This window comes from Notolabrus celidotus, chromosome 19 (genome assembly GCF_009762535.1).
Source record: "Notolabrus celidotus isolate fNotCel1 chromosome 19, fNotCel1.pri, whole genome shotgun sequence".
Taxonomy (NCBI): domain Eukaryota; kingdom Metazoa; phylum Chordata; class Actinopteri; order Labriformes; family Labridae; genus Notolabrus; species Notolabrus celidotus.
The window spans coordinates 3,019,425-3,039,308 of record NC_048290.1 but is presented as its reverse complement, the minus strand read 5'-3'; the positions used below and the strand labels follow the sequence as shown (position 1 = coordinate 3,039,308).

The window sequence follows — 19,884 nt, the reverse complement described above, 5'->3', positions numbered from 1 at the left end:
AGTTCTTAGATTGGATTAGACTTGAAAGTGTTTATTTCGAACATGTAAAAAATAAATAAAGTAATAATAACTATAAATTACAATAATAATAATAATAATCTCAAGTGTTAATAAACAAAGAAGCAGACATAAAAAAACAGATATACAATGCAAAAATTGTATAAATATTCTCACTAGTCTGCACTTCTGTATATAGCCTACTTTATTATTACTATTATTACATTTTTATTGTATTCATATTTATATCTTATTTTATTCCTTCTTTCTACTACTAATGTTTTTAAGTTAGGCCATTGAAATAAATACTTCAATGAATATAAATCTAAAAAAAACAGTTTTGACTTTTTTCTCAGAATTCTTAGATTAAATCAGAATTGTTTTGAAATGTTAAAAAAAAGCTCATAGTAATAATTACTATAAATTAAAACTAATAATCAAAATCGACAATAAACAAAAAGACAGACAACATCTGCTCTGCAATTCTGTATATACTTTATTATTATTATTGTTTTTAATTCTATTTGTATTTATATCTTATTACGAACTGTTTATAAGAGCATACTGTAATAACTGAATTTCCCCCCAAGATAAATAAAGTATTTCAGATTCTGAGTCTGAAAATTATAATATTAATAATAATATTAATAATAAACATGATAATAATATATTGTAGTATTATTAGATTATTAGTACATTAGATCACCCCCCCTTCTCTGTTATTAATAAATTGTTAATTGTCAATTACATTTTTTTAATCTCTATTTTAACTTATTGCTTTATATATAATAGAACTACACATACATATATACACATACACACATAGACATTTGCTTATTGCTTTATATAATAATACTACATAATATAAATATGTCCTTATAGATATTTAAATTCAGTCATTCAGATTTAAGGATTTAGGAGGGTGGTGCTGTGTAAAAACATCAACACTAATCACACATGTAACATTTATTGATTGTTTATATTATTATAACCTCTGCTTCATGTATTAGAAAGAAGTAGAAAGACTTACAAGGATGTGATGTTACTACCATGATGATGTGACAACATTTATTCAAACCCACGAGTGGTCAAATGAAGAGTGGTTATTTAAGGGGAAAGTACACGATTGACACATTTTTGAGAAGTGAAAACTTAGTGCTTAAATATGACTTTTTCAGTAGACATACTACCAGAAAAATACAAACACTTGTGTGATAAAAATATATATGAACAATTACAAAGATATCAAGCTTTTTTTTTCATTAAATGACATGTTTGATATATTTATTTGTAGCGTTTAACAAATAATGTGCAAGTGAAAAACACTTTATTGTGTCAGTGGCTCAGCAGAGTGGTTCTAAAAAGCACATCCTTAACTAAAGTCAACTTCCTGCAGTTCATTGTGTTCCTTCATTATTCACTCCAAAGGCATGTCTGTCATTGAACATATACGATGGTTTTAAACAGAGACTCAATCTTTACATACACTTGGTAGATTACCTGTGAACTCCTTTTGGACTCCAAAACAAAATGATTCTGTTTCCATGATATTAGGATAATCAAACCATTATTAAACCTTTGAGTTAGTTTTGGAGCCTTCTTTGCGGTTTGTTTTCAGAAGTGTTTGGCTGGTAGAAGTGCTTGGATCAGTGGATGGCTGACCGCTGCTGCTGCCCTGTGCGGTCTTCTGACGCCCTAGCACCCTGGACAGCTCTTTCTGAAACTGGGATGATCCAAAGTAGTAGACCAGAGGATCCAGGAGGCAGTTCAGACTTCCCAAACACAGAAACACCTGATAAACTATGTAGAGTCTATCCGCATGGTTCACCACGTCTTCCTCATTGAACTTCAGCTGGTGCACGATGAAGACGAGGTTTGTGGGTGTGAAACAAAGCACAAACATCACCAGCACTATTGAGACCAACACCACTGCTCTTCTTTTTTTTAATGCATGGTCTGGAACCCCTGGTTGGGACTTGCTCAGGGTCAAGATCACCCGAGTATAGGAGACCGCCGTGATGATCAGAGGCAGGAAGAAGAGCAGGAGGCAGAGGGCGACGAAGTACATCTTGTAGCAGGAGAAAGGCTGTGAGGGCTGGACGTCATGACATGTGGTGATGTTCAGCTGTTTTAGGTGAACAGTCTGTTCAGTGAAGAGAAGATGCATTGACCCAACAAAGGACAGTACCCACATGGCTGCACAGGTTATGATTGCCTTTCCTGGACTTCTCCAAGTCAGGGAGCCCATAGGGTAGACTACAGCGATGAGCCGATCCACACTGATGCAAGCTATGAGCAGAACAGAGCAGTACATGTTCCAGTAAAAGGCTGCGGTGACCAGACGGCACATGGCGGGGCCGAAGATCCAGTTGTTGCCGTTAAAGTGGTAGGAAATCTTGAAGGGCAGCACCATGGCAAAGAGCAGGTCAGCACAGGCCAGGTTCAGCATGTAGATCACTGCAGGGTGCTTTGGTTTGATCCTCAGAATGAAAACCAGCAGCGCACAGATGTTGAACGGCACACTGATGAGGCAGACCAGAGTGTAGAGGGACGGGATGAGGACGGTGGACAAATGGCCTGTTAGAAACAGCTCTGCCAGATCTGAGATTTCCTTCCTGCTGGCGACACCTTTGCTTGTCCTCGGATAAGGAATTTTATCAACATCTTGTTCTTGGTTACATCGTTGGTCAGAAGGTACAGAGTCATTATATCCTGATGGATCAGGATAGCTTATGTCAGAAGGTACAGAGTCATTGTATCCTGATGGATCAGGATAGCTTATGTCAGAAGGTACAGAGTCATTGTATCCTGATGGATCAGGATAGCTTATGTCAGAAGGTACAGAGTCATTATATCCTGATGGATCAGGATAGCTTATGTCAGAAGGTACAGAGTCATAGTATAAATCATCTTTAGTTTTCTGAAGTTCTGGTGGACCTTGCCAATCTGCATGGATTTAAGAGAGAGAAAAATGTGTCACACAGGTATTGGTAGGAAAAAAATCTTCTCTTTAATTTTCTCCACCACTCCTCCTGGGCAGTGGGCTCCCAATGTTCACACCCTCCCCCTCATTTACTTCCTACTAAGACACACCAAAACAACATGGCTGCTAGCCAGGCACTCTCCCCCTTTAAAAATTCCAGTAGTTGTCAAATAGGGGCCATAGACAGTGAGACAGCCGCACAGTAGAGTTTCTAGTTTAACTACTGTAATGAAAATTCAAAGGCAGCAAGCATCCAATGTCCTGTGCCTACTGGGCAGACTATAATAACTCATGTGCACTCATGGTTAGAAATTGAGTTTGGTGTGAAAAAGTCATAGATTTTAATTTCACACCATATCGCCCAGTCTAAGTAGATCATTAACCATTCACCAATCCTCCATACAGGAGTATATAAAATAAATGAGTCCCCATCAACATTAACAAACATTTTAACCTTAGGGTTAGAACTTTGGGATAGACAATTGTTTTACATGTATTACCATCATCTACAGCAGTGATGTCAAACGTGTGGCCCACGGGCCAAAACCGGCCCGCCAGAGGTGGCAATTCGGCCCACGGAACGACTTTGCAAAGTGAAAAAATGACAGAGAAGAAATTAACAGCAATTTTTCAATAAAAGTAACTACTATTTTAAATTTGTCCTCTGGGGGTCGCATACAATCATAGTGCTGATGGAGCGCACCTGAACGGCACTTAATCCCGGGACTTTTTTCTCAAAGTGAGAAAATAGATTACTTGCTGTTTGCATAATCCAGTTGAGATTCATTAAGTCTTTTTAGAGCACTATAAGATGATCCACTAACTTCTAACTAACCCTGCATACAACACTGTCCAGCAAGCAAACTGTTCCTTTCGGAGCTGAGGTGTCCAAAATAATCAACTTTACCTTCTTCATTATTATAATCTCTCTGTTCTTTTGCAGTAAACATTACACTCTGTGTCAGGTGAATAGGTAACCTGTTTGGTGTGTTTGCAGCAGGTTTCAGTGCTTAAAGAGTAAAATATTCTGCCCCACTATGAGACTCATCACGGAGAACTGTTTTTGTAGAAAGATAGTTCATTAAATGAACATTTTCAGCACATACTTGTACTTTTTTGCACTAAAACAAAGGGAAAAATGTAAAGTTGTCGTTATTTATAGGTTATCATGTTATGATTTTACTGGTCCAGCCCACTTCAGATCAACTTGGGCTGTATGTGGCCCCTGAACTGAAATGAGTTTGACACCCCTGATCTACAGAGAGGTGAGAAGATGAATATTTACCGATGTAAGGGATTGGTTCGCGATAGCCAAAGCCGACTCCTGCTTGCGCACCTGGAGAGAGAAAATATTTAAAAAATGTTACACTGAGAATGCTCATTAAGATTTTTCTTTTTCATCAATAGCTGATCTTCAGCTTATGATTAATAGACAACACTACATGAGTAAGTATTCAGTTGGTTATCCCTTTACACTGAATAACTGTAAATCACACAAAGGGAGTAATTTCAGGTCAGATGTTATCCCACAGTCCTGTTTTATTTACTTTCAACTTACTTAGAGACAAAATCATCCACAAACATCTTTATGTGACTTAGGAAAGCTCAGATTGAGTATTTATTTAATCACATCCCCATCAAGGCATCGACATTGACAGCCCTGATACAAATGTGATTTATCAAAAACAGACCTGTATCAGCAAGTAATAATAACAAATTTATATCTATTGTTCTGGCTCTGCTTATAGAGATATTTATCTCTTTTATACAAGATATATTTGATACAGGTGACAATTTCAGTCTTAATGAAATGTCACGCCAATTCCCATCGTAACTCCAGAGTGACTGTAGGAATGTCTTGAATAGTTTGATCAAAAGTCCAAGTTTATAATTTTCTGAGACGTTTGCTGTGATTTTGGACAAAGAAAGGCAACAATTTAATCAATTCAAAAAGAACTTTTGGCATTGATTTATGTTTTCTGCTTGAAAAATCAAAAGAAAAAGTTTATCTAAAAAAGTGACTGATTCATTTATCGATGCAGTTTTAGAGACATACCCATGAATCAACTGGTCATTTCACTGTCATCTCATATATTAAATTATATCATATCATACATTTACTATCAGAATAGTTTTATAAATCACAAAGTTACATGTTAACTGTAAGAAAACAAGTTCAATCCAGTTTGACATTGTTCAGTTCCATATGCAAAGTATCTGAAATAAAATAGAGTGACTTAAATTCCTCTTACCTTCAGGTATAGTATATCCTGGATCCCGGTCTGAGGAATTTAAGTTTATTTGTGCATCTGAGACGGCCCACATGCACATGAGAACCGCCAAGATCATACGTTTTAGACACATTGACATCCTGCTAATGAAATATGAATGAAAACATAAAATACATAAAATAAATCTTAAATATGGTTAGTCAGTGTTAAATTCTCTGTGTCCCTGGAGCCTGTCTCCGTTGTATCCTGCTGCAGATCTACTCCCAGTGTATTTTAATCCATGTTGTTCCCGCCCCACAGGCTGGTCAGCCTCAAATCCCCCCGTCACCAATCAGTCTGCAGCCAGAGACTCATTTCTTCAATCTGATGTCACCTCCTCATCATGCAGCAGCCACAGCCAATAAGACAATTAATGTGAAGGTAGTAAATGAGCAGGATTATGTCCATTTCTGGGCAAACAGAAACATCTTCTTTTACTATTATTATTAGAACTCTTCTTCTTCAAACTCTTGAATATTAAAGACCAAACCAGTTTGCTTTTCATGCTCCTTTCAGGCGGTGTAAAATCCCTAAAGTCATATTTTTAATATTGGAATCACTAATGGAAGCCAATGGACGGAGATCTGCTCTGTTGTATTGTGTCTTAGTTGAAGGATGGGCTGCAGCATTTTAACCATCTCCAGACAGATGTGGTCGAGCTCCTGCTTGAGGAAGGGGTGCAATGAATTACAATAATATAGCCGTAGATGCATTGAAGTAGAGTTTCATGTATCGGCACTTTTGAGGTCCCCAACTTCTTAAGTCTTTCACATCATAGAGTCATCAAAGAGGCCCATGGGAGTTTTTCATTTTTGTTTTTATTATTCTAAGTTATTGGAAAGAGTTCCTTGTGAATGTTAAGTGCATTTGCATCATGAGCCAGCAACTGGCTGTTATTTCCTTTTCCTTATTTGTCAGTGTTGGATTCTGTGTACTTGGCTTGCAGCCAAAGCTGTTCTGACCTTAAATAACTCCATTCCCCTTAAATCCTAAATATGTTATAGGTTTTCTGTTGGCTCCTTTACATTGAATAAACTTGTAACACAGTGTAAATGAGTCCTCAGAGATCAGATGCACTCTCTCTGGTTAACACTCCAATGCTGGCTTTATAATGTGGTTACATTTATTCCAACACACAAGTGAAAAAAATAAAGGGTGATTATTTGAAAACAGTACAACTGACAAATCTTCATCGGTGATACATAAGTGCTCAAAATAAGTTTAATGGGAAACTTTGCAACAAAAAAATACCTTCATTAAATGTGATACACATGGATTAAGACATAAACATGAATAGAAAGTATTTTCCTTCATTAAATGTGATGTGTCGTATATTTATTTGTAGCGTTTAACACAAACAGTGCAAGAGAAAAACATTTCATTACGTCAGTTGCTCAGCAAAGCCGTTCTAGAAGGAATTCAACTTCCTGAAGTTCATTGTTTTCCTTCATCATTCACTCCAAAGGCATGTCTGTCATTGAACATACGTCCAACGGTTTTAAACTGAGACTCATAGCTCTTTCTGTTGACCTGAGACACAAGCATTTCATACACCAGGTAGATTAACTCTGTGCTTTATACTTGAGCTTCAGGACTAAATATTTCCCCAAACTGTTGTTTACTCCTCAAGTCAGATCAAAAAAACTATGGACTGAAACATGGAGTGGAAGTGGTTTTCCATGCATGCCTATTCAAATCACTCCTGTTGTTGCGTCATAACGGCACATTTAGATCAACTCTTGGAAGCTATGTTTTTCCAGATGGTGAGATACACAAACATGCAGAGGCCTTTTCACTTCTAAATTAAGAGTATATCATATATTCAAATAAAAAGTATTCACCCTACTGGCACTAAAGGGAAAATCAGTGCAAGTTTCCCTTTATTGCCCCCTCAGTGTGTCTCAAACCAGGACTTTCTTGCATTGGCTGCAGAGGTTTCCTTGAGAGTCGCTGTTGGTGAGTGAAGAGTTAGTTTTGGAGCCTTCTTTGCGGTTTGTTTTCAGAAGTGTTTGGCTGGTAGAAGTGCTTGGATCAGTCGTTGGCTGACCGCTGCTGCTGCCCTGTGCGGTCTTCTGATGCCCCAGCACACTGGACAGCTCTTTCTGAAACTGGGATGATCCAAAGTAGTAGACCAGAGGATCCAGGAGGCAGTTCAGACTTCCCAAACACAGAAACACCTGATAAACTATGTAGAGTCTATCCACATGGTTCGCCACGTCTTCCTTATTGAACTTCAGCTGGTGCACGATGAAGACGAGGTTTGTGGGTGTAAAACAAAGCACAAACATCACCAGCACTATTGAGACCAACACCACTGCTCTTCTTTTTTTTAATGCCTGGTCTGGAACCCCTGGTTGGGCCTTGCTCAGGGTCAAGATCACCCGAGTGTAGGAAACTTCCGTGATGATCAGAGGCAGGAAGAAGAGCAGGAAGCAGAGGGTGACGAAGTACATCTTGTAGCAGGAGAAAAGCTGTGAGGGCTGGACGTCATGACATGTGGTGATGTTCAGCTGTTTTAGGTGAACAGTCTGTTCAGTGAAGAGAAGATGCATTGACCCAACAAAGGACAGTACCCACATGGCTGCACAGGCTACGATTGCCTTTCCTGGACTTCTCCAAGTCATGGAGTCCATAGGGTAGACTACAGCGATGAGTCGGTCCACACTGATGCAAGCTATGAGCAGAACAGAGCAGTACATGTTCCAGTAAAAGGCTGCGGTGACCAGACGGCACATGGCGGGGCCAAAGATCCAGTTGTTGCCGTTAAAGTGGTAGGAAATCTTGAAGGGCAGCACCATGGCAAAGAGCAGGTCAGCACAGGCCAGGTTCAGCATGTAGATCACTGCATGTGCGCCTTATGATTAACTGCCGATTACAGAAGCATAAAGTAGACATTGGGGCCTGTCGGCATTTACACAATGAAACATTACAGCGTGAGGGATGGAAAGAAAGACTGCAAGAAAACTGTTGCACATTCATCTATATCATTCTTGACATTTTCTACCAATATTTAATGTAGCAGAAAGTCATCTGTTGTTTATGGATACCAGATAGTGACATAAATTCTTCTTACCCCCTGGTGGCGCCTCGGTAACTAATTTTAGTTCTGGTAATTCCCAGGCAGCACAGGTAGATGCTAGAACCAACAACAGCAAGCTTTTTGGACAAACTGAAAACATCTTGCAGATGAAACAAGTCATACAAACTAAATAAAACCATTATTGAGGGTCACTGTTTAATCCTCTGTGCTCCTCACGCCTTTCTTTCAGAATGAGAACCAACTCTTATCTGATGCCGTCATCCTGTTCCCAAGCAGTCTCAGCCAATCAGACGATTAAGATGGAATCGCAGAATAAACAAAAATTTCCTGCAAATGGGGAGGTGTTTTTTTTTTTTTTTTACATCATGACGCTTTTTAATGTCTTTTGGTTTCAAGAAAAAATAGGCGCTCTCACTCTAATAGACGGCGCTAGATCATTTAATATTTATTTACTTTTTCACAGAGCAAGAAAGTTCCAACTATTCTTGATAAAAATCAAGATTAAACAAGCTGTAGTCATAACACTCAAAACAAAAATGTGGCAGAGAGAAAGTGAGTTTGTTTGATGGATAAACTTCCTCAGAGTGAGCTGAAAGGAGAGTTTATGACAGAGGGAGGCGATGGAGCAGGATTAGGAGGTACTGCACATGTCTGACTCATCCATCCTGAACTCTGACTCCACCAGGAATCCCAATCTGAGCCTACAGACTCACCGAATGCAACCATGACCACATGGATATATCAGTTTTGCAACGCTCTGTATCTTTTTTTTTTTTTCTCACAATAAACAAACCAACATTGAATTAACCCTACACTCAGTAAGAAACAGTCAGGATCACTCTCTTCATAGATTTCACCATCTATTGCCATATATAAAAATACAGTTTACTTGGCACTACAGAATTGGCTTTTTATAATGTTACCCAGCTTATCCAAGCAGCATGCTTTGGCTTTACAGGAAGCACATTGAAAAATCCCCTACAAGGATAAAAAAGAGGCTTTTAGACTGGAAGGGAGGAGGCCATGGTGGTGGAGGCAAAGCTTTCCCAGTAGTAGAGTGTGAGCAGCGTTGGTGCGGCAGGGATCAGTCAGAGTGAGGACATGTTTAAATAGACCGCCTTGTTGTGAGAATGGTCTGCGATGGGTTGGTGAGGGCCTTTCAGCTGATTACAGCTGGAGCATAGGACTTCCTGTCCTACATGAACAAACACAAAGCCTCATAAAACTTAAGAAAACTTAAGGGGAAGTCAACTAACTAACCAAAAAAACAACAAAACAACAAACAAAACAGCCAAACAACTAACTAGCCAAAAACAAACAAACAAACCAAACAAACGAACAAAGAAACTAACAACCAAAGAAACAGACATAAAATCAAGCAACCAACCAACCAAACAAACAATCAAAGAAACAACCAACCAACCAACCAACCAACAAACATCTAACCTACCAACTAACCAACCAACCAACAAACATCTAACCCAGTGTTTTTCAACCTTTTTTGAGCCAAGGCACAATTCATACATAAAAAAAAATCCTGAGACACACCACCAACGAAAAGGTTTTCAAAATGACACATTTAGTCTCTCAATATATTAATCTATTTATCTGAGAGAGGGACTTTGCCTACTTCTTTAACTGTGTCAGGGCAAAGCATCTTATTTACAATAGCTTTTGCAGGTATTAATGTCTGCAACAATTTGTGGCTTTTTTCGATTTGGCTATGAGTTCAGCTACTAAGTAGCTAGCTTTGAGAGCTCTTGCAGTCACTGCTGTCATTTTTCTCATAAAGTTGCCTTTTAGACCACCCATATTATGCTCTTCATCCTGGTTACAATTTTGTCCAGGGCCCAGTTTGGAGTTTTCATTTTTCCTTTTTGAATATTTATCCATCGCTGTTGTACGCCTACGTCTTGTCACACACACCTCTCGCGTGTATCATTAATTCTATTGTCTTAAATGAACAAGGTCATAAGTGTACTTTATTGCCAACCAATGGGCGATTGTGCAGGTCAGTATATGGACAAGTATTTAATTACTCCACCAATCACTTCACTGCAGGGACAGACACACTACATGGCAAATTATTTGCAGTATATGAATAATATTTTTTTGGACTAATTAAGTGAAATTTGATAATGTCCCACGGCACACCTGACGATCTGTCACGGCACACTAGTGTGCCACGGCACAGTGGTTGAAAACCACTGATCTAACCTACCAACTAACCAACCAACCAACAAACATCTAACCTACCAACTAACCAACCAACCAACCAACAAACATCTAACCTACCAACTAACCAACCAACCAACCAACAAACATCTAACCTACCAACTAACCAACCAACCTACCACAACCAAACAAACAACCAGAGAAAAAAACCAACCAAACAACCGAGGAAACAAACAACATACCAAACAAACAAAAACAAACAACATACCAACCAACCACAACCAACCAACCAACCAACCAACCAACCAACCAACCAACCAACCAACCAACCAACCAACCAACCAAACAAACAAACAAACAAACAAACAAACAAACAAACAAACAAACAAACAACCAAACTACTAAACAGCCAACCAACCTACTAAACAGCCAACCAGACAAACAAACAAACAAACAATTTATGTACATCATCGTTGTTTTGGGGTTTTGACCAATCAGAATGAAGTATTCAACACTGCCGGGTAATAAATGTTTGATGATGTATACTGAGGATGTTGTTATCGAGGAGAGGGTGTGTCATGCTAAGGAAAAACTTCTCCCTGCTCACCCTGTTAGGGTTTCAGTCTGCTTTAACTACCTGCTCACTATATATGATCCATTGTGAATGTGACAAAGTGAGCTAAGCAAACACTTGATGTTATACGTACTGTACTGTTGCATCTCTGTTTTTGGATACTAGTCAGTGTTAAGATTCCTTTTAGCTCCTCACTTATTTGGCATTTGATCCTTATACCTCCTAAGGGTCTCTTTAGCCGCCAAATGTCAAATATTTATGCTATTTTTTGTGCCTGCTCATTTGGGATGGAGACTTCATGTCCATCTGAGACTTTTTCACCATCTGATTCATCCAAAAACAACACAACAAGAGCATTAGAGTAAAAAAGAGACTCTGATTTAAGGCAGCTTCAAACGTTGTCGTGAGAGAGTGCAGTTTACCACAACACAATGTCCTCTCAGAGGTCGAGCTGCTCTTGTAGCATGCTCCATGTGGGTGTGCCTACACGAAGATAAGCGTATTCTCATATGAGCAGTCAGGATACAGGCTGTGGGAGATAATATCCACAATGCACAGTGGCACAGTTCCAACCCAGTTTCAAGTTCAAGTTCAATTCCTGTTAGGGGTTTCTGTATCCATGTTTGCTCATATGTATGGCCCCTGTGATGTTTCTCAGCCAGGACAGGATGGGAATTCAACAATAGGGTGTTAAAGGAAAAGAAAAGGGAAGGGTGTTAACAGTGGATTTTGTGGTATGATCTCAGCCAGAGTTGAAACACTGTGTTTGGTCTGGTTGACGTTACCTGAACGATCAGCTTTCAACGATCGTCTTTCTTTTTTTAATTCATTGATAAATACATTAAGACACAGGTTTTATTAATTTGTCTTTAAAGATCTTGGTGAATCTGGAGAGCAATTTGTGTGCTGTGACATCTTGTGAAATGTTAAATAGATGCTGATGAAAACAGATGATTGGAACCATAATTAGCTTTGAAAATTAAGTGTTGTGAATAGTTCTTTTACTGGTTTTAACTGCATTTAATCATCACAGATCAGCTGCGTTGGCTGAAATGTTTTTTATAGACATTCATCAAATTTCCTGTCCGAGTTTTTTGACTACTTATGAAAAGACTGAAGGGTGTTTTCACACCTGTAACTTGTTTCCTGTGTTCCGATTAAGATGATTAAAAAGATAAACCATTTATAGCTCTGGGTTGACTTATCAAACGTTGGTGTGAGTCAGTGCAGAATGACAGAGGCTTTCAGAGCTCTCTTGATCTGTGTGTAAGTTTAAGTTTAAAGCATCCACTCTCATTCAGAGGGACGCTTCATGAAGTCGAGACTTGTGTTTGTAACAAAGTCAACTTGTTGTCAATTATGAGGATATTGCAGGTATACGAAACCGCAGTAATGGTGACTTGTGATCTTCAATATTATCCTAATCACTCCCTAAGTATTTAAATACTTGTGGTGACTTTATGTTTATGTTTGTTTATGTTTATTTATTTGCACAATTAAAAAAAAATACACGCAAAAAAGAGCAAAGATAAATAATGTGCTGTGCAGGAAGAAGCAGTAAACTGGGAGCTTATTTGAAGCCTCCACCCAATAATGTTCTGATATCAAAAATGTAATTAAAAAACATTAAATTGACACATAAAGACAAAAGTTGATGATAAAAATAATAAAACATACAAATATAAAAAAATTACAATTGATATAGATGGGTCGTTGACAAATAAGTCAGTAAGTTTTTTTTTTATAAAGTATTTCCAGAATGGTTGCAATGCATATTTTTGTGTCTGAAATAATGTGCTCTAACAGGGCTTGTACGTTAAACAGCTTTTTTAAGTGTTCAAATGTTGTTTTTTTTTACCCTTTTCTTAACTTGAGCACCCAAAAAATGTCAGGTGGTGCAACCAGACATTTGTCAAAATATATGTACTTTCCTATCATTTATTCTAACTGAAACTTTTAGTAAGTATCCCTTAGAGTGGTTACAGTGCTTTACACATTTGTATTTTGTGAGTATATTTTTTATTTACAACATATTAGGATTTTTGCATTCTATTGGCCAGGTAGAAAATATAATTTTTACAGTTTTAGGTTGGTTGTACCACCTGACATGGAAAGTGTTACGTCCACCTATAAGTTGATAAAAGCTTTTCTATTATTATATAAGAGACATCTACAAACCTTTTAACTCAGCCATGGCAATTAGTAGGGTCCTCTGAATGATTTCATATGTTGAAGTCCATTATAACTACTGACTTTCAAAATAAAAGCTCCATGAGTACGGTGGTGCCATGCTGACATTTGAGAACATGCATAATGCAGGACAAAAGTTTCTACATAACCTTAGGTGCCTTTAAACTATTGATATTTATGAAATTATGTTTATTTCAAAGCTCTTATATGTAAAATCATGCCATGGTGTTTTAATTTGAATTTATTATTCTTAAAATACATTTTTTATAGTGTTTTTTAAGTTCACTCACTCAAGTCAGTTCACTTGCTCGAACAGTTGTGCCAACTGACATTTTCTGGGTATGAGATACTTAAAAATAAAATAAATCTCAATATTTGAATGTACTGAAATTGTATTTAAAATAAGCAGGTTTTATAGAATCAATTGAAGTATGTCTTAAAAAGAACTAATTATTTCAAAAGAAAATAATGGATTCGGACACAAAAATATGCACATCATGTCAATGACCCAAATACAGTTGTTACATCAGATGAATTTGAAAGTACAAAATATGAAGGACACCTGTCTATGAGTAGTTGGTTGAGCATGAGTATAATTAATAACAGTGGTTAAAAGTTTTTTCAAGCATCGCTTCTAACATTTTTAAGATAAACAGTTTTTTTTGAAAGCTCTCTCTTAACAGAGAAAACTGTGACAACTTTCCCACACTGACTTTAACATCTGGTGTCTGATTCAGATCTACGTGTGAGAGAAAAAACACAGCGGTAAATCTACAGGGAGCCAGTGTGTTTTCATGTATCTGTGAAGCTACTGAGGAAGGTGTAAGCTATTAAAAACAAACCGAAACCTGTGACTCACTTCACAGTCTAATACGGTACAGTTTCCAAAGGTATCTGCCATCATGACACGAAGCAAGTATGTGAAAAGTAACAGTCAAACATGCTAAGCTCAGACTGATAATGCGATTTTTATGACTTTTATGAGTCATATGAAGGGAGAGAGAGCTCATGAGTAATGCAGCGAAGGAGGGAGGATAGTCCAAATAATTCCCAGGTGGATAAACAAACTGCAAGTCATCCACTCAAGTGTTGGCTTACAACTTTTATCTTGTTTTATGTATCCCTTGACTGGTTATCTTCAACATAAATAAGCTGTTCAAATAGTATAATATCAGAAAAAGAAGCTTTCCACTATCTACATCCTAATGTGGTCTAGATTCTGGTTTTAATGGTGTTTACATACCCTCAAGAAAGCATCAACACAAGTACAGGAAACCATCTACAATGTCCACTTAACTGAGCCAACCGGGAAAACAAACATGAGGCCTGATTGCTGAGTCTCAGGAGAGTGTTGTAATGCTCCAGCTATTTCTCATGAGGTGTAATTAGGTGTACTGTATGTGTGTAATGTTAAGTGGCTTCTGGGGTTTAAACAAACGGGAGGCAATGGAATCAAAGAGTCCTCAAACGGTGGGAAATATCGCCCTCTTGTGGCTGAAATGAGTAGCTTTGCTTGATTTTTTTTTTCCACCATAGACTAAACATTTTCTGAACGGTTGAATCATCATGACATTCATTTTATTCACCCCTCCGAACAACCCCCGCCCTTCTTACAGCTGTGTCTCCTCAGGGTTGTCAAGAAGATTGTGGAAGAGGGATTTTAAAGGCTGGGATGTGTCCCAAAGACAAAAAATGATATACACTACCAGTCAAAAGTTCGGACACACCTTCTCATTCAACAGTTTCTTTTTCTTTTAATTATTTTCCACATTGTAGATTAATACTGAAGACATCAAAACTATGAAATAATCTGGTTTTGCCATAATCTGGATTACAACAGTAGTCAAATAGGGCTATCCATTGTGTACTAACCCTACCTCTGAACAACACAACTGATGGTCTCAAACACATTAAGAAGGCAAGTCATTCTACAAATGAACTCTTGACAAGGCTCATGTTCATTAGAAACCATTCCAGGAGACCACTTCATGAAGCAGACTGAGAGAATACCAAGAGTGTGCAAAGCTGTCATGAAGGAAAAAGGGGGCTACTTTACAGAATCTAAAATATAAAACATATTCTGCTTTGTTTAACACTTTTTTGTGAATTAAATAATTCCATATATGTTCTCTCATAGTTTTGATGTCTTCAGTATTAATCTACTATGTTTACAATAATTAAAATAAATACAAACCCTTGAATAAGAAGGTATTTCCAAACTTTCGACTGGTAGTGTAGATGCAATAAAGTATAATAAAAGCAAAACTTGAACTGTATTAACAACATTTTTGAAATAATTAATTTTACAACTAGTGAAAAAGCATAAATATTGTAGTTGTATTTGTCACAGTTACGTTCTTCAACAGCAATGAGAGTTAAGACAAATAATAACTTTTAAAGCTCCAGTGAGGAGAATTGAACTGGTTATGAAACAGGCTGTATTTAATAGAAGAGGCTCTGTTTGACTTGAAAAAGAAAAAAAAAGATCATTAGCAATCAGATTTATTGTTTCTATAAGGTTCAGTGCCCTTCACCGTCACTTCACCAACAGTAGGGGTGAGCAAGGGAGCGCTTCAGACTAGAATCTGACCGCTATATATCTCTTCATCTCCATTTCTATACTCTGTACCTTTAAGAAGACTTTTCAACATGGGTTATAAACAAGCAGCAACCTCCGGTCTCAAAATATGAAGCCCATGTGGAAGTGTTAAAAACTGCAGTTCATCGAGCGTCCACTAGAGGCTGGCTGCAGAAACACCGGAAACCACATACACACATAGCTGTTTGCTAGGAGGCTCAAACCCCGCCTCTTTACGTCACACTACGTTTGGTTGAGTTCAGCATTTCCAATATGGCTGCAGCCGACGATTGGCTACGTCCATTATTTATACAGTCTATGGTTATAGATGATAAACACAAGTTGTGATATATCCCTGCTCTTTCTGATCCACTTGCAGGGAATGTGAGAGTTCAATTCAGTAGTTAGAGCAGCATCACAACCTACAACCTCAGAATATACGAAGGATAATTTGGGAGCGGCAGACAAGGGTTAAATATGCTGCTAATACGTTCCACATTGTTCCCATAAAGAGAGAGAGACCATGCAAAGTCCCAAACACATGCAAAACGTGTGATGGTAAAAGTTGAAACACATGCACGCTACATAAAGAAGGATGATGCAAAGTCAAAAACACACAACTCGAGAGAACAAATTCATCGGCTCAGGACTGAGTTTCATTCCCAACACCTCTCTGTTAGGGGCTGTAGCATTCGTTGTTTAAATTTGAAGCCTGTTTGTTTTTGGCCACAGCAGGGGCGATCACCACTGTCTAGCCTCACCTAGTACCCAGACAAAAGCAGGACACAAACCCATTGAGAGTGTGAAACAAACATCCCTCTAGAAAAACAAGATTAAATCCAGGAAAGAAGGAAATTAACGTCAACATCTTTCAAAAATGACACCCCAAATTTTGAAATGTTTCACAGCGCCCAACTCTGCTCACGCTGTGTCTCCAGCATCATCAGGAGTGACAGAGATCCTGTCTCTAATAAGGTTAATCAGGGGGCCCCAGGTCTTGTTGAAGGATGTTAGAGACCCTTTCTGTGAGAACCTTAGTTTCTCTAGTTTTAAACAGTTTAAGACATCTTGCAACCATCTATTGTGAGTCGGGGGGGATACAAGTTTCCATTTAAAAAGGATTGTTAGGAAAGTCCCAAACACATGCAAAACGTGTGATGGTAAAAGTTGAAACACATGCACGCTACATAAAGAAGGATGATGCAAAGTCAAAAACACAAAACTCTAGAGAACAAATTCATCGGCTCAGGACTGAGTTTCATTCCCAACACCTCTCTGTTAGGGTCTGTAGCATTCGTTGTTTAAATTTGAAGCCTGTTTGTTTTTGGCGATCACCACTGTCCAGCCTCACCTAGTACCCAGACAAAAGCAGGACACAAACCCATTGAGAGTGTGAAACAAACATCCCTCTAGAAAAACAAGATTAAATCCAGGAAAGAAGGAAATTAACGTCAACATCTTTCAAAAATGACACCCCAAATTTTGAAACGTTTCTCTGCTTTTGCAACAAAAGAAACAGAAAGTATTGTTGTCGAGTTGTTTTTACGTAACTCTACAGGAAACAGGTGTTCACAGCAGACGGTCTAAGCACTATTTCTTTTTTTTTTCTTTTTTTTTTATTAATTTTGCAGACGGTACAAAATTATGTCATATAGAAGTCAAGATAGGACATATTGTCTGCATGGGATAGAACAAAAAAAAAAATCATCCCAAATTAGATAGAAAGGACAAATAAGGCAATAGAAAATAAATCCCCGTTACCCTACCAACCCTCACCCTCCCAACTTCCTAAGGTAGTAGCCCATCTACGACCGTCCTATTACACATAATAAAAAACAGTACAAGTAGACACAGAGCCAACATAAGTATAAATACACACAGTTCAATAATTACTGAAATTAATAACAACGATAAAAATAAATAAATAAATACACAAATAAGAAATTAGAAATTATATTTATAAAAAAAAAAAAAAGAAAAAAAAAAAAAAAAAAAAAAGGGGGGGGGGGGGGGGGGGGGGGGGGATTCTCTCTACAGCGCCCAACTCTGCTCACGCTGTGTCTCCAGCATCATCAGGAGTGACAGAGATCCTGTCTCTAATAAGGTTTATCAGGGGGCCCCAGGTCTTGTTGAAGGATGTTAGAGACCCTTTTTGTGAGAACCTTAGTTTCTCTAGTTTCAAACAGTTTAAGACATCTTGCAACCATCTATTGTGAGTCGGGGGGGATACAAGTTTCCATTTAAAAAGGATTGTTAGGAAAGTCCCAAACACATGCAAAACGTGTGATGGTAAAAGTTGAAACACATGTACGCTACATAAAGAAGGATGATGCAAAGTCAAAAACACAAAACTCTAGAGAACAAATTCATCGGCTCAGGACTGAGTTTCATTCCCAACACCTCTCTGTTAGGGGCTGTAGCATTCGTGGTTTAAATTTGAAGCCTGTTTGTTTTTGGCGATCACCACTGTCCAGCCTCACCTAGTACCCAGACAAAAGCAGGACACAAACCCATTGAGAGTGTGAAACAAACATCCCTCTAGAAAAACAAGATTAAATCCAGGAAAGAAGGAAATTAACGTCAACATCTTTCAAAAATGACACCCCAAATTTTGAAACGTTTCTCTGCTTTTGCAACAAAAGAAACAGAAAGTATTGTTGTTGAGTTGTTTTTACGTAACTCTACAGGAAACGGGTGTTCACAGCAGACGGTCTAAGCACTATTTCTGTTATCTGGGGAAGTTAAACAAAAGGGAAGTGAGATGAATCATGCCTTGTTTCTCCAGCTTCGAATAGCAGTGCTTACTTTGTGTTTCTGTTCAGATTCTTCTGTTATGTGTTCCTCAATAATCCGCCAATTATGTATTTCTTATGTGCAAATCTGCTTACTTTTAATGTACAGAATAATTAAAAACACAATTTGACCTTGATGACTTTTTATCACGTCAAATACAGAAACCACAAGTGTATGTATAGACAATGCTAAACCACACAAAGTGCAGAGCTGGTGCATTTTTCTCTTCTCTGTTTGAGTCACCGGGGATGTTTGTGTATTTTGATGACATGAATGACGTCACATTCGGAGAGGGAGATGTAATGTAACTGCCGGGGGTCTTTCTGTGGGGGTCGGACGGATGCTGGGACTGAAAACATCTCCGCCCACATATCGTACAAACAGAAGAGAGAAATACAGGACAAAGGTCACAGCTGTGATCAGCTGGGTGTTCAGAGAGCTCAGAGTTTGAAATGAAACACTCAGCAGATTTTCCTTTCACATATGGGAGTCAATTAAAAGTATGAAACCAGGAAACTGAATGAAAATGATATGAGTATGAAAGTACACCTACATGAATTTAACATTTCAGAAAGTGTCTCAAGCTAAAGGAGCATTCTTTCATTCATAGGAATGCAGCAATGCTTCTGCAACTGTTCTTATCCCACAAAAGTAGATTAAGTAAGCAATTAGCTATGTTTAAGCTAACCTGTATTAGCTTCCAGTGTCTCCCAGGACTGATTTCATTGTTGTATTACTTGTTTAGAAAGCTTTAAAATCCTAATTACATCGTAAATAAAATACCAGCTATTTTCAGAATCAGAAACTCATCTATGTAGCCTCTATTTCGCCAAAATGATGGATCTCCCTGCTAGCGATGTGCGCATTAAGTCAACTAAATATTCAATTTCATCACCCTTGCACCACAATCACTTGCTGGTTAAACAAATTATTAATATTTGTATTATTGAAGGCCTGAAATACTGCTCATATGTTGTGATTAAGCTCTAGTTCAGCCTCCTACCACCAGCCAGGGCTGTAGCACTGGTTAGAGGCTTCTGCTATAAAGCTAAAATGCTTTACTACCCAGATATAATCAAACACAGATGACAGACGTCATCTTGCAGTGAGGTGCAGTTTGGAAGTTTTTTCATTTAGAAAATGGAGATAAGGTTGAACAGTTAAACTTGACCAGGGCAATGTGTGACCAGCACAGGCATGTGGACTTTAACCTGCAAGGAGGGCCAGAAGCTGGTGGCGCTAGTTCTGCTAATGTTAGTCAAACTCAGCTAGCTAATTTGACAT

General features: G+C 38.1%; 3 protein-coding genes across 11 annotated transcripts in view; 1 reads left to right on the top strand and 2 right to left on the bottom strand.

Moving 5' to 3' along the window:
- Nucleotides 1-19,884, top strand: part of LOC117830698 (ceramide transfer protein-like) — a 152,170-nt gene that overhangs the window by 6,622 nt on the left and 125,664 nt on the right. The window lies entirely within an intron of this gene.
- LOC117830699 (proteinase-activated receptor 1-like) lies at nucleotides 996-5,438 on the bottom strand. The gene is made up of 4 exons (XM_034708934.1): nucleotides 5,233-5,438; nucleotides 4,266-4,316; nucleotides 3,481-3,564; nucleotides 996-2,943 (listed from the first exon to the last, which is right to left on the bottom strand). The coding sequence occupies exons 1-4, from the start codon at nucleotides 5,348-5,350 to the stop codon at nucleotides 1,568-1,570; spliced, it is 1,629 nt and encodes a 542-aa protein (XP_034564825.1). The 5' UTR covers nucleotides 5,351-5,438; the 3' UTR covers nucleotides 996-1,567.
- Nucleotides 7,146-13,233, bottom strand: LOC117831465 (proteinase-activated receptor 1-like). The gene is made up of 3 exons (XM_034710172.1): nucleotides 13,218-13,233; nucleotides 11,527-11,568; nucleotides 7,146-8,092 (listed from the first exon to the last, which is right to left on the bottom strand). Exons 1-3 carry the CDS (start codon nucleotides 13,231-13,233, stop codon nucleotides 7,152-7,154), a joined length of 999 nt encoding a protein of 332 aa, XP_034566063.1. The 3' UTR covers nucleotides 7,146-7,151.

Excerpts from the sequence above, each read along its gene's own strand:
- LOC117830699 (XM_034708934.1), bottom strand. The coding sequence starts at position 5,350 with ATGTCAATGTGTCTAAAACGTATGATCTTGGCGGTTCTCATGTGCATG. Across the intron at positions 4,317-5,232 it reads AGGATATACTATACCTGAAG|GTGCGCAAGCAGGAGTCGGC; the intron begins GTAAGAGGAATT and ends TTCTCTCTCCAG. Across the intron at positions 3,565-4,265 it reads CGAACCAATCCCTTACATCG|TCGTTCCGTGGGCCGAATTG; the intron begins GTAAATATTCAT and ends CACTTTGCAAAG.
- LOC117831465 (XM_034710172.1), bottom strand. Across the intron at positions 8,093-11,526 it reads GAGAATACGCTTATCTTCGT|TGATCTACATGCTGAACCTG; the intron begins GTAGGCACACCC and ends GCGCACATGCAG.